This window comes from Capricornis sumatraensis, chromosome 23 (assembly GCF_032405125.1).
Source record: "Capricornis sumatraensis isolate serow.1 chromosome 23, serow.2, whole genome shotgun sequence".
NCBI lineage: Eukaryota > Metazoa > Chordata > Mammalia > Artiodactyla > Bovidae > Capricornis > Capricornis sumatraensis.
Window position 1 is genome coordinate 19,170,508 of NC_091091.1, and position 15,002 is coordinate 19,185,509.

General features: G+C 45.2%; 2 protein-coding genes across 6 annotated transcripts in view; one reads left to right on the forward strand and one right to left on the reverse strand.

Moving 5' to 3' along the window:
- MMS19 (MMS19 homolog, cytosolic iron-sulfur assembly component) overlaps window positions 1-12,819 on the reverse strand; it is a 33,426-nt gene extending 20,607 nt beyond the window's left edge. For all 5 annotated transcript variants that reach the window (XM_068961706.1, XM_068961708.1, XM_068961704.1 and 2 more), the window contains exons 1-2: window positions 12,708-12,819; window positions 723-771 (exon numbers count right to left, since the gene is read on the reverse strand). In XM_068961706.1, coding sequence (XP_068817807.1) covers window positions 723-771; window positions 12,708-12,819 — 161 coding nt within the window. The remainder of the gene's footprint in view (window positions 1-722; window positions 772-12,707) is intronic.
- Window positions 12,820-13,368: 549 nt separating this feature from the next.
- The window catches only part of UBTD1 (ubiquitin domain containing 1), a 50,889-nt gene continuing 49,255 nt past the window's right edge, over window positions 13,369-15,002 (forward strand). The window contains exon 1 of the mRNA XM_068961591.1: window positions 13,369-13,753. Coding sequence (XP_068817692.1) covers window positions 13,684-13,753 — 70 coding nt within the window. The 5' untranslated portion in view covers window positions 13,369-13,683. The remainder of the gene's footprint in view (window positions 13,754-15,002) is intronic.

Sequence of the window (15,002 nt, forward strand, 5' to 3'; positions counted from 1 at the left end):
CACTTTTAAATGGTGAATTTATGATAGGTACATTGTATCTCAATAAAGCTGTTACTTAAAAAAAATGAACCAAGGCCACAACAACATATGGGAGAAATGCATAATAGTGACCTACTCTCCCATCTTCTCCCCAATTTTCTATTTTTCTCTGTTTTAGGAGACACACTAGCTATGACAGTTAACAACCTTTGCTACTAAGACTTTCCAATTTACATGGTCTTCCAAGTACAAAATATAAGAAGAGCAGGCATTAGACTATAAGCACATGCCTCCTCTGGAGCTTGGGATATCTGGTTTGAACAGCGGTCTTCCAGCTGTTGTTCCAAGCCTTCTCCTACAGTGGGGAATCCCGTGCCAGGTCAGCCTCCCAGGTGGGGCCCACAGGGGTCTGAGTCAGATGCAGGCTGACTAGGATGCCACGGGGGAGGGTGGGGCTAAAGAAGCATTAACATTTGATGGCTTTCAACCACCCACCTTCACCTAAACCTGCGGGCTGATGCAAGAGCTACTGCGGCCCACAGGCTGTGCTCTCAACACCTCTTCAAGGGTCTCAATCAGTTGGCATGAAACTTTTTTCAAGAGAAACATAGGCTTAGCCTGAGGTACTAATATGGAAGGGGAGGGAGGAACTGGGCTACAGTAGAAGAAACTGAGGACAAAATAACTGTTTTCAGAGTGTACTGCCAGGGCTGATGAGAGTTGTTCTGGAGCACGTCGCTTACCCAAGGGCTTCCACCACTTGTAACACTGTATAGCTTCCAGACTTCACATCTAGAGGAAAGAAAAAAAAAAAAACAAACATGAAACAACAACAGTAACAACAAAAAACTCCATCCTAGGGTTTAATATTTCTATTGCCGATGCTTCTGCCTATCCTGGGTCCACTGTGCTTGCCAAGAGTCCCTCCACACTAGAGGCATTTCGTAATACTTCAAATATGCAGCTCCAAGTATAAAAACTGAAAAGAAAGTAAATATATCATTTGTAGGTAACCTGACTGTTTACCTAGGAAAATTCCAGAGAAATACATGAAAAAATATTACAACCAAAACAACTCATTAGGATGGCTTGGTACAAAATTAATATGAAATTAAGAACTTCCACATATATGTACACTAGCCTGTAAAATTATATAAAGGAAAAAAGTAATAATAGCAACAAATAAAATTTTAAAAAGAGAGCGAAAAATACCTCAATATAAACTGAACAGAAAAATGTGACTATCTGAATGGTGAAAACTTTAAAGCACAAGTGAGAAAGTTGAGTGCAGAAAATAATACATAATCAGGCAAATTCTGAAAAAGAGTAATGAGGGCAGAAAGGCGGTTCTTCCAGATAGTAAAAGATTTTTATAAATAAATTTTACAATAATTAAAACACTGTATACTTCTGAATATACTTTATATTCTCCATAATAAAAATATAAACAAAAAATAACAGTGTAGTATGAGTTCATAGTCAAAGAAATCAATGGTACAAAAATGGAACAGAAAATCCAGAAAGAGACACAAATACATGAGAATATGATTCTAAAAATTATTATTTCAATTAAAGAAAAACAGATTATTCAATAAATGATGTTGTAATGATTGGATATTTGGGGGAAAAGAACAAAAACAAAAAAACCAATAGCTCTGAATTTTTCACCAAAGTAAATTTCTAATGGATTAAAGAAAAAAAACAACAAAAAACAGGAGAACATTTCTAAGTATAATATAAAGTTATACTTTAACCATAAGAGAAAAGATTAGTTAAAATTAGCTACATTAAAAAAAAAAAACCTGGATTTTCTGCAAGGCAAGAAAAGAAATCATAAGACAAACTAGGAAAATATATATGCAATTCTTACAACAAAAGGCTATTTTGCTAATATAAAAAGAGCTTCTACAAATCAATGAGAAAAAGACCAACAACCAACTTAAAAATCGGGAAGACCAGAAGATGCTCAACTATATTAACAACAGGAATGCAAACAGACTGGCAAAGATCAAACATTTTGTGTAACTCTATGTTCAGTGATGGTAGGCAAAAATAAGGCACTCAAATGCTGCAGGTGCCATGTGAGTTGATACAGCCTTTTTATACAGGGCATTTTTTCCATGGCCCATCCACTTGGCATGAGGGATCTGAATGCCTGGCCAGGCTGTGGACCGTGCCCCCTGCTTTGGAAGCACAGAGTCTTAGCCACTGGACCACCAGAGAAATCCCTAGGAAGAGCAACTTAAGAGTATCTTCTAAGTTACAAGTGTATCAATACATATGCTCTAACCCAGGGAATCTTCTCAAAATTTACCCTACCTACTTTTAAAAGTGCAAAATAATGCATGTACAGATTTTCTCACTTCAGAGTAGTTTATAATAGCAAATGACTGTAAATAACAAATGGCCATCAATGATAAGAAACCAGTTAAATTAGTTATAGTACACCCATACAATGGAATTCTCTGTAGCTAACTTAGGAAAAGAAACTGAAAAAAGGCTGAAGAACCTATATATTTCTACTAATAATGGAACAAGATTTAAAAGCAGAACATAGAGTGTACATAAATAGTACTAATATACAGTATGTGCATGGCATTGTTTTTAAAGGGGGGGAATGATTTCTACTTGTATTTATTTATATCTCTAGAAGATAAAAGGAGTTAGTAACACTGATTGTCTCCAGGGAAGGAGACTGGTAGCTAGGGGAATGAGTGTGTGTGTGTTCAGTCACTAAGTCCTGTACAACTCTTTATGAGCCCAGAGTCTACAGCACGCCAGGATTCCCTGTCCTTCACAATCTCCCAGAGTTTGCTCAAATTCATGTCCTTTGAGTCGGTGATGCTATCTAACCACCTCATCCTCTGCCACCCGCCTTTCCTTTTGCCTTCAATCTTTCCCAGCATCAGGGTCTTTTCCAGTGAATAAGCTCTTTGCATCAGGTGGCCAAAGTACTGGAGCTTCAGCTTCAGCATCAGTCCTTACAATGAATATTCAAGATTGATTTCCTTTAGGATTGATTGATTTGATCTGCTTGCAATCCAGTGGGGTTGAGAGGTAGACTTAAAAAAAGGTTTTACTTTGGAATAATTTTAGGTTTAAAGAAAAAAGGTTGTAAAGGTAGTACCGAGTTCCTATATACTCCTTGCCCAGTTTCCCTGAAGGTTAACATCTTACACAGTACATTTGTCAAAACTAACAGAGATGAGCATTTGTATATTACTTTTAACTGAACTCTAGACTTTATCAGATTTTACCAACTTTTCCACTAATGTAATTTTTCTGTTTCAGGATCCAGTTAAGGATATCACACTGCAACTAGCCATAACGAATCCCTCAACCTTCCTTGTTTTTCACGACTTTGGTATTTTTAAAAAGTATCAATATTTTCATAAAACATCTTTTGATGAATTTTTTTTTAATGTTTTCCTCGTGTTTATCCTGGGGCTATGGAGTCGGGTAAGAATAACAGCACAGAGGTAAAGGGCCTTCCTCATCGCATCCTATCATAGGTACAATGTATCAACACGACTTACCACTGGTGATTTTAACTCTGACCACTTGGTTAAGGTAGTGCCAGCAAGTCTCTGCACCACGCATACAGTTATTATTTTTCGTTTTCCCGGATTCTTTCCTTTGGAAGGGAGTCACTAAGTCCAGAGTCCACACTTAGTGACTTAGGACAAAGGGGAGATTAAGCTCCGTTTCTTAGAAGAAGGGGTACTTATCTATGTTATTTGGAGTTATTCTAAGGAAGATTCATCTCGTCCCTTCATTTATTCAGTTATTTATATCAGCATAGGCTCATGCATATTTTATGCCTTGGGTTATAATCCAATACTAGGCTATTTCGTTGCTCAATTTTCTATCTTTAGCCATCAGGAGTTTTTTTTACACTGGTTGGCACCAGCATCCCTTTGACATACCCTATCCTTTTATTTTTTTACAATGCTTTCTTACCTTTTGGCACTACAAAATACTAAAGGTTCATGTTGTAATTTCCCTACCCCAATCCTTAAATCAGCCTTTGCCCCAAGAAGTCCTGGTTCTTTTTATTGGAGAATGGTATTAAAAACCAACATATGGAAGTAGCTGCACTCGTTGCTACTGTGATATCACTGCTTCTAGGCCCTTCTCGGCAGAGAGAGCTGGGAAATATATGTACGTATTCTAACTTATGTGTATACACACATTATCATTATTTCTGTACCTATCCATATATATCAAACTAAATAAAAGATTATACTAGAGTCTCCACTCTAATATAGTACCACAGGGTCCATTCTAGCCTTCCCCTTTGCTTATTTATAATTTGTTTCTTGGACAGTGAGCAACTTGGCTCCCATTATCTACCATTTTTTATTCTTTTCAACCCTAGTGTAGCTATAAATTACTTTTGGAATTGTCAACCTCTGTGAGAAACAAATTCATAAGCAGAGCACAGTACTTATGGGCAGTTTTGCCTTCAGCCTGAAACAGTTTCCAGACAAAATATTGTTTTTCAAACACTGAATCAGCTTGCCCTCCATGTCCCCTTTCAGCTCAGTTCAGTCACTCAGTTGTGTCCGACTCTTTGCGACCCCATGAACCGCAGCACGCCAGGTCTCCCTGTCCATCACCAACTCCTGAAGTTTACCCAAACCCATGTCCATTGAGTCGGTGATGCCACCCAACCATCTCATCCTCTGCCATTCCCTTCTTCTCCTGCCCTCAATCTTTCCCAGCATCAGGGTCTTTTCAGATGAGTCAGCTCTCTGCATCAGGTGGCCAAAGTACTGGCGTTTCAGCTTCAGTCCTTCCAATGAACACCCAGGACTGATCTCCTTTAGGATGGACTGGTTGGATCTCCTTGCAGTCCAAGGGACTCTCAAGAGTCTTCTCCAACACCACAGTTCAAAAGCATCAATTCTTTGGTGCTCAGCTTTCTTTATAGTCCAACTCTCATATCCACACATATCCACAACATAGCCTTGACTAGATGGACCTTTGTTGGCAAAGTAATGTCTCTGCTTTTTAATATGCTGTCTAGGTTGGTCATAACTTTCCTTCCAAGAAGTAAGCGTCTTTTAATTTCATGGCTGCAATCACCATCTGCAGTGATTTTGGAGCCCCAAAATATAAAGTCAGCCACTGTTTCCACTCTTTCCCCATCTATTTGCCATGAAGTGATGGGACCGGATGCCATGATCTTAGTTTTCTGAATGTTGAGCTATAAGCCAACTTTTTCATTCTCCTCTTTCACTTTCATCAAAAGGCTCCCTTTAGTGAGGATATATCATACACGAGTAGTATAATAATACAGACTAGTTTCAAATTGGGAAAGGAGTACGTCAAGGCTGTATAGTCACCCTGCTTATTTAACTTATATGTGGAGTATATCATGAGAAATGCTGGACTGGATGAAGCACAAGCTGGAATCAAGACTGCCGGGAGAAATATCAATAACCTCAGGTATGCAGATGACATTACCCTCATGGCAGAAAGAGAAGAAGAACTAAAGAGCGTCTTCATGAAAGTGAAAGAGGAGAGTGAAAAACTGGTATTAAAGCTCAACGTTCAGAAAACTAGGATTAGGGCACCTGGTCCTATCACTTCATGGCAAATAGATGTGGAAACAGTGGAAACAGTGACAGACTTTATTTTGGGGGGCTCCAAAATCACTGCAGGTGGTGATTGCAGCCATGAAATTAAAAGACACTTGCTCCGTGGAAGAAAAATTATGGCCAACCTAGACAGCATATTAAAAAGCAGAGACATTACTTTGCCAACAAAGGTCCATCTAGTCAAAGCTGGGGTTTTTCCAGTTGTCATGTATGGATGTGAGAGCTGGACTATAAAGAAAGCTGAGCACCGAAAAATTGATGCTTTTGAACTGTGGTGTTGGAGAAGACTCTTGAGAGTCCCTTGGACTGCAAGGAGATCCAACCAGTTCATCCTAAAGGAGATCAATCCTGGGTGTTCATTGGAAGGACTGATGTTGAAGCTGAAACGCCAATACTTTGGCCACCTAATGCGAAGAACTGACTTATTTGAAAAGATCCTGATGCTAGGAAAAATTGAAGGCAGGAGGAGAAGGGGACGACAGAAGATGAGATGGCTGGATGGCATCACAGACTCAATGGATATGAGTTTGAGTAAACTCCAGGAGTTGGTGATGGCAGGGAAGCCTGGCATGCTGCAGCCCATGGGGTCACAGAGTCAGACATGACTGAGCGACTGAACTGAACTGAGTAATACAGGTAATTCATCTGCCACAACCTGCATGCCATCCTGGGATGAAAGGAAGACTTCTCACGGTGGGTCTTTTTGCACCTTTTGAATGTTGTACCACGTGAGTATATTATGTGAGTATATTTTTGAAAACGCAATTTTAACAGCACAATGGTAATTCACTTAGATCTAACAGAATTATTATAGGAGAAATTTTCAAAGGAGCAACTAAGAGTGAAAGGTTAGCAATCTTCTACGTGTTTGATTAATGTAGAGGAGTTTTAGCTCAATAAAGTGTGGCAATCAGGGAATTACTTCCACAGTCTGTTCTGGGTCCTTAACCCACCTACCTTTAAATACAAGACCTAATTAGTCAGTTCTCGCCAAGACCAGACTTTGGCTAAGTGAAGAAGAGGCTTGAGAAAACGAAACTCCAGTTCCCCTTAAGTGTGTGGTCTCTGAACAATAGCTGTGAGCTGAGCTGGGCAGAAGTGTAATCTGGTACTAGAGTAAGAAGCCCAATCTGACTGAGGAAGGGAGTGCTCTAGTTGGGATTCACAGCTCGTGACTGGCACCAATTTAGACATCAGGCACTCTTAGCCTTACTCGTGCCAGGATGTGGAAGGCCCAGCTGCTGCCCCTGCTCCTGAGAAAGAGCCAAGGGACAAAATCTGCAAGCAGTGGGGTGGGGGAAGGGGCAGCAGCTGGACTAACAGGACAAACCAAGGCACTGAGACTTAGGTTCCACACCCCATCCTGTGATGGCAATACTTAAGAGACAGACCCATTCCCGGGTTACAAATTATGGTACCACTTGGGAGGGTGGAAAAGGGTACTTTTCTGGAATCTCCTGGACAGAACCCAGGAAGCTCTGCTGAAAAACCCATCTGAAAACAAATTTCAGTAGCAGCCACAAGGGTTAGCATGCGGGAAGCCACAGGGGCCTGACAGCCCTTACTAGCAAAGAATATCACGGAACCGAAGCGTTCTTTTCCAGCAAGACCGTCAGAGCCCCTGTGGATGCTCGGCTAGAGTCTCTCTTCGGAAATACCTCAAATGCTATAGGACAAAGACTTGACTCCTAGGCCCCATTCAGTCACCTCTAATGTTTCATTAAAAAAATATTGAGGTAAACTTTATACACAGTGACATGTATAATTTGATTAGTTTTAACAAAAGTATACCTAGAGTAACCAACACCCAAACTAAGACACAGAATATTTCCATCACCAGACAGAGCTCCCCTCATGCTCCCTATAGTCAATCTCACTCTTGTAGCCTGCCTCACATTTTATAAATGAAAAAGACCTCTTCAGCATTCAGTATATATTACTACAACACCGGCTGCTTTATATCAGTAATTACAAAGAAACGTCCATATGCACGTGATCTCTTGAATCCCAGTATACGGGCAAATCCTCCTAGCACGGCCCTTCAATCTTCATCCTTTCACAAAGACTTCATGTTGAATTAATGCAGCACCAACATAAAAGAGAAGTACAAAAGTCATACAAAATAAGGAAAAAAATGGGGACTTCCCTGGCGGTCCAACGGTTAAGACTCCGAGTCTCCATGATAGGGGGAACGGGTTTGATCCCCAGTCTGAGAACCTAAGATCCCACATGCCATGTGGTACAGCCCAAAGGAAAAAAAAAAAAAGGCACAATTAATTATCTGTTCACCAATCTCCATTTGCTCCTCACTGCCTGAGACCTAACTCCTTGGCTTGATGTCATTCACGATTTAGCCCTCAGTCTCCTCCAGCCTCACCTTTCATCATAGCTCCTATCATTCAGTCACATGAGTTCTCAACATGAGAAGCTCTTCCATATCCTCAAGCCTGAAGACATGCTCCCTTGGTTTGGAATGCCTCTTTCTTACCCTTGTCAGTCTGAGGAACTTCAACTCTTCAAGATCCAGCTCAAACTGCAACTCCTCCTGTGAAGGCTTCCTTGATTTCCAAAACAAAATTACTCCCTTTTACATGTCCCTTTAAGCATTCTTTAGGAGTAAAATTCTTAAGTGTATACTGGAGTAGCAGCCGTTCCCTTCTCCAGGGGATCTTCCCAACCCAGAGATCGAACCCAGGTCTTTTGCATTGCTGGCAGATTCTCTGCCATCTGAGCCACCAGGGAAGCCCACATGGGACCATCTATCACTAACTTTATTTACTTAAAAATTTTTTTTTTAATGTAATTCAATTTACTTGGCTGTGCTGCGTCTTCAGGGCTGCATGAGCTTTTCTCTAGCTGTAGAGAGCGGGCGGCTGCTCTCCTGTTGCACTGCACGAGCTTCTTGTTTTCGTGGCCTCTCCTGTTGGTGGGCTTCCCTGGTGGCTCAGACGGTAAAGAATCTGCTTGCAGTGCAGGAGACCCAGGTTCATACCTGGGTCGGGAAGATCCCTTGAAGAAGCAAATGGCAGCCCACTGCAGTATTCTCGCCTAGAGAATCCCATGGACAGAAGAGCCTGGCAGGCTACAGTCCACGGGGTCGCAAAGAGCTGGATACAACAGCGACTAACACTCTTGTTGTGGAACACAGGGTCTAGGGCACGCAGGATTCAGGAGTTGTGGTCCCTGCGCTCTGGAGGACAGGCTCAATAGCTGTGGTGCACGGGCTCAGTTGCTCCATGGCGTGTGGGGTCTTCCAGGACCAGGGACGGAACCCCCCATCACTGACTTTAAGTGATTAGTTCTTCCAAATGAAAAACACCTGAATACCTGGAAGTTAAATATGCACTTGAACTCCAGGAATGAAAGAAGCCAGTAAGTTAATTTTCCTAACGGCAGTCTCACAGGCATAAGGAAAAATAAATGTAAGCTTCTCTCCCTATTTAGGTAGATCTAAGTTTTTCCAATGTGTTCAAGATCTGTTCTCTAAAAATGAACCTACTAGCACCTGCTAACTACCCACTCTTTCCTTAGCGGGGCACCAGTTCATGTGGTGCGCTGAGGAGTCGTCAAAGGAGTATTTACATGAGCACTGACATAGAATGCACAATCACACTTCTGTCCGATGGAGGTGCAGCCTCTTGAGTAGCAGCCAAGGGGGCAGGGGGGAGGATGTAAAGGAACAGGAGAGAGAAATCCCAGTCGGTACTCAGTTCCTATCAAGTTCTCAAAATTCCCTTTCTGCTGAGGCTGCCACACTTTTCTCAGAACTATATTTATTTTTCTTTAACAGCCTTCTGATTTCAAGAATAGTGGTCTCCTCATGGAACCACAAAGGTGGGAAAATACAATGAAGACTGAAATGAAAGCAAATCCAAATAAGAGGAAAAAATTTTATATCCATCACCTGTAAGGCCAACGTGTTCAAAATCTCTTTTCCCAATTTTTGGACATAGTACTTTTCTTTTGCTCATCCTCAGGCTCAAACTCTTGAGATCATCTTAAGAGTCCTCTCTCACCCTGTAACTAGTTAGGCCTCAAATTCCATAAATTCTTCCTTCAACATCTCTTATTCATTTATTCATCTCTTATACTACCTACTTTTGCTAGTCTCCAGAGGGACTCTACAGTAGGGTATGATATGGAGATGTGTACAGAAGTAGCTACTAAAGTCAGGTAAAAAGTATGAGTGGTTGAGAAATAAGTTTCACCAAGATTCTGAAGTATGAGATGATGTCTGCCTAGAGGATAAGGAGACACTTGGGGGCAGACGCTGAGCACTCAAACTGGGCCTTTAATCCCAGGTCTAACTTGAATTAGATGGAGCTAGTGGAGGGATCTGGGAAGGAAAGCACTTAGGGGAACAGCAAATCAAGGCTGCTGCCTGGAACTAAAGATCCAGGAGGGAAGTGGCAGCCACTGAATGCCTGGCTGAGAAGTCTTTAACCCTTAGGCTGCCAAGTCATTTCTCTTCCATCATTTGCACCCTCTGCATCTGACACCTACTTTCATCAGGAACTCAAATGCAAAACAAAGTTGGTGGTAACTACCTTTGTAATCACAGGGTGTTCCTTCTGCAGTTACAATTTGTAGGGGACGCTGCTGCTGTGAGTAGCTGAATAGAAAGTTGGTCCCTTTCAGCAATCACAAAGCTTGACTTAGGCTGGAGGATTAGAAAGCATATCTTATTCTGCTGCTGCTGCTGCTAAGTCACTTCAGTCGTGTCCGACTCTGTGCAACCCCACAGACGGCAGCCCACCAGGCTCCCCCCATCCCTGGGATTCTCCAGGCAAGAACACTGGAGTGGGCTGCCATTTCCTTCTCCAATGCATGAAAGTGAAAAGTGAAAGTGAAACCGCTCAGTCGTGTCTGATTCTTTGAGACCCCATGGACTGCAGGCTACCAGGCTCCTCCCTCCGTGGGATTTTCCAGGCAAGGGTACTGGAGTGGGATCTTATTCTGGGGATGCTTCAAAACTCTGTCACCCTTCAACAACTCTAACTAAACCTGTGATATAAGATTAAGAATACCAACTTAATCCTTCTCAAATTCACCTTCACTATATGACTCTCTTGCTCAAGGATCTACACTGACTCCAATTGCCTACAATAGGTCATTCAAATTCCTCTGCTTAGAATCCAAGGTTAGGCATCATTCAACCCCACCAAACCTTTTCAACCTTATCTATTATAACCCCTCGGTTAGTTATCTGTTATTACTAACCTCCTTTCCTAATCAGGAGGATTAAATTACAACAGGGCTAGTATTACAGACCTAGCTGAGCTGAGTTAAATTTAAACTAGACAATAGTTTAGGCCACTTTTTTTCAGGCATAAAAAATACAAATTTTACAAAAACATTTTAAGAACTTGGCAGTCCTTATTCATGCTGGCTTCTCAAATGTGTTCTGAATTTGAAAACCCTACATTACTTTGTTCATAATGTATAAGCGGGAAAGGAAAGAGTTACAAGTAACACTTTTTATAGTAATGTTCTTTATCTTGGTAACTGGTAGGTGTATGCATTTTTCAAAATCAATGAATGTATGCTTGAGAGTTGTACACTTCACTGAATACAAACTTTATACCAAAATAAACTAAACAAACCCTAGTTAATGACATGCATACCAAAGCAGTCAGAGGGAGGTGTACTCATAGCTGCAATTTAAATGATGGACAGATACATGATAAAGCAAATTATATTAAAATGTTAATGGTAGAATCTAGGCAGTGGGTGTGTGTCTTTGAAAAAATTATTAAGACTTTGCTGGATGTTTGAAAATTTTAATAATAAAACATTGGGGGAAATGACACTGATAACACCGTGCAGTTGTTAATTATAAGCACTGACAACACTCCATAGTGCACAAAGCTGTAAGAAGTTTAGCTTAGTGGAATGACTGCATCAGGGATTCATTTGCTCCTTGATGTTTCCATGTCACCCTGCAAATACCTCCTGCAGTCCTTTTCATGGTGTATTGTACTGTTTACATGACTGCCTCTCCCACTACATTGTAAGTCCCTGGCAGTCACAGATCTAGTGTAATTTGTATTTATATATAACTTTGCATCATGTTTGAAAAATGTGTTAGATAACTGTGGAAGCATTGAGTGAAAGTGGGATATCACTAAGGATCAATGGTTTATGCTTCTGACAAATTCACTTTGTTCATTTTTCACACATCCTGAAAGTGATTATGTTCAGTTTTCAAGAGAAATGTATCTTTACTTCTCCCTAAAACATGCAAAATTTCCAAAAATTAAAGTCATCTGTACTGACAATATTACTTTGTGTTATATTACTTAAATGTCAGGTCTGAAGGCCTTCTAACATTCAATAACTACTGAGGGTTTTTTTTTCCCCCTAAAAGAGTGAAGTCTCAGAATTCCAAGGAAATCTGTAATTTGTTTTATTCAAATCTTAGATAAGCTGCCAGAACTAAGAGATTCCTAAACTAATCACAAGCGGGAAACAGGAGTTCTGGGGAAAAGATAAAAACAAGCACCAATTGCACCACATTAAAATGTCACAAAGCAAATTAATCAAGAACTTTAACAAGAAACGGAGGGTAAGCCTCAAGAGGGATACGCAGAACATCTCAAACTCCTCCTAAACAGGTGTCTCTCCTCCCCTCTGCAACTATAGCCAGTCAGAGATCCGGCCGCCCGGCCACTCCCAACATGCCACGCGACTCGAGCCGATGCCGCTGAAGATGATGCTTCTTACGTCAACTTCATAGAAACAACGTGCTTTCGCGGCACGAGCCCCTGGTTCTAAACTGGAGGACCTGGGTCCGAATCCCAGCTCCTCCACCGGCCTCATCTGAAAGTCTCATGCCCTCGCTGGGCAGCAGTTTCCTCATCTCTGAAACCGTACTGATTCTCCTAACCGCGGCCGGCGCACAGAGTGGCAATAAACCGAGACGAGGGGCGTAAGGGCGTTTTAAGGAAGACTGCAAGCGACTCGCAATTTGTTATGGCTCTCAAGCATGCGGTGCTCACAACCAGCCCCGGACCAATCTCTCAAAGTCACCGCCGTCCCTTACTGTCTTCCCTCCAGGCGCCTCTGCTGAGGCCTCTCCCTCCTGGATGTCCCAAAGCGGAAGCCGTGCGGCGCCGTCTGCCGTACCTGCAGCCACTTGGTCAGCGGGGCCCTCCTGCTGACCCATGACGAAGTCTTGCACGAGGCCCCACAGGGCGCCCAGAGGCGCCACCGCCTCCAGAGCCGCGGCGGCGGCCATGACGCGAACTGGAGACCGCGGGAGGGGAAGTGGGCGGTGGCACCGGCCGGGTCTCTCAGCGCACGCGCCTCCCCGAGCCAATCGCCTGGCGAAGGCTGAGGGGCGGGGCGCTCCCTGGATCACGTGTCTGCCGGCTCCAGGCCAGGCAGTTCCCGGGAGGGATGGGGACGGTCCCTCCCCAGGGGCGGGGCCTGGGGTCGGGGCGGTGGCTCAGGGAAGGGAAGGCTGCTGCCGGGCACGCAGCCGGGGGCCATTGAGGGCGAATAATTCCCGGCCCAGCTCCCCGGGAGACGGGCGGCGGGGCGGGCACCTGGCTGGGTGGGGCCGAGGGGGCGGCCCGCACCCTGGGGGAAACCAATGAGAAAACCAGGCCCGGCCCAAGGGGGCGGTGCCGTCGGTCACATGCGCACCTGGGGCGGGCGGCGGCAGCGGCGGCGCGGGCACCGCGAGCCGGCGGCAGGCAGCGGGGCTGGGCTGGGGCGGGGTTAGGCAGGTGAGTGACAGGCTGCGGGAGGCCGGCCCCAGTTGGGAGCCCCGAGCTAGCCGGGAGTAGCTGCGGCGGTGCCCGCCCCCTCTCTCCGCCCCTCCAGCGGAGCTGGTCTTCGCCAGGGTACCGTCGCGGGCCCCCCTGGCCCGGCCACCTGGGACTGTGCTGGAGAGTCGGCCACCTCCCTTTCTCCCCTCGCCCGCAAAGTTTGTGGCGAAGCCGGTGCCGGGATAGAGCGCGCCCGGGGGGAGATTGGTGAGCGTCCGATGCCGGGCAGCAGGAGCCGTTGACCCGGGACGTCGCCGTCCGGGGCAGGAGCGCGGAGCAGCTGATCAGCCCGCCGCCTCCGGTGCATGGGGCCCGGCTGAAGAGCCAGCATGGGCAACTGCGTGGGGAGACAGCGCCGGGAGAGGCCGACCGCCCCAGGACACCCCCGCAAGCGAGCAGGTAAGACGGGGAAGGGAGCAGGGTCGTCGGCGCCCAGCTAGTTTTCCTCCTTGCGGGAGACCTGGGCTTCCCGAGAGACCTCCGGCAGCTCCTGGCGCCTGGGTTTCCCCGATGGCTGCTCCCGAGCCAGGCGGGACCCCCCCGCCCTTCCCAGCCCCCGTGGCCGGGGAAGCTGAGTTGGGGCAACCGCGAGTCCTGACCCGTCTGCGAGCCCAACTCGCTCCAACTGGGAAGCTCCGGGTGGGGGTTGGGGCAGGGGCAGGAAATGTTTGCAGACCGCTGAGGGGCCGACGGAGGGAAGGAGGGCCCCGGGCTGGGGCGCAGCTGGCCTGGCCGCGGGGCCGTGGTCGGAAGCCCGCACGTCGGGGCACGGCGCGGGCGCCCAGGCGTCCTCAGAACTCTGAGCGAGCGAGACGAGCACAGTCTCCCCTTCCAAAGACTGTGTCATTATCAGGCTGCAGATCATGTCTGCTGGAATCCGACTTGCAAAAAGCAGCGCAGGACTCTGGGAAAGAAATCTTTATTTTTCCCGCAGGGCTTTTGAGAGCCTCCGGGCCGTCTGGGAGTCTAGGAAAGGTGGGGTGCGGGGTGGGAATCGCGCTCGGGTTGTTGGGACCTTCCCAACCTTGGGGATGGGATCTGCTCGCTGGTGATCCGCGAGGGCCGGCAGCGCCTTCTCACTTTCTGGGTACACTCCTCCTATCCTGGCGCTCCGCCTGGGTAAGAGGTCTGGCGGTCGTTTCCCCGGGTCAGGTACTCACTTCACTTCCTTCTTAGAGAGTGTTGCAAGGACCTTCTGAGAATGATAAAATCGCACACTTTAGAGCTCAAGGAGACCTTCGAAACTTGTCTAGAGTCCAGATAGACCTACCTCTTCATGGCTATATTAAAAGCCCAGATCCAGAGAATTTGAGCAACTTGTCCTCAGCCACTCAGCTAGTTAGTAGTGCAGCTGGGATTAGAACGCAGTCTCTTACTCAGTTGCCACATATCCCTTTATGTAAGAGGAGCCACAGGCAGAGTTATTAATGAAGTAGAAACTCTGCTTGCTGTTTCCTGTCTCCTTTGACACCACAGGTTTGTGCTGCTTGAGTTTCGGAAACTGGGAATGAAAATGAGGGGAAACAAGGGGAAAGCGGGAAAGGATGTCTGTGTGTTGGACAGGATGACTTGTGCAAGAAGCAACATGTTTTTTATAGGGAGGATGACATAAAATTTAGCATTGAAATCCATTTGTCTGAGGGCAACA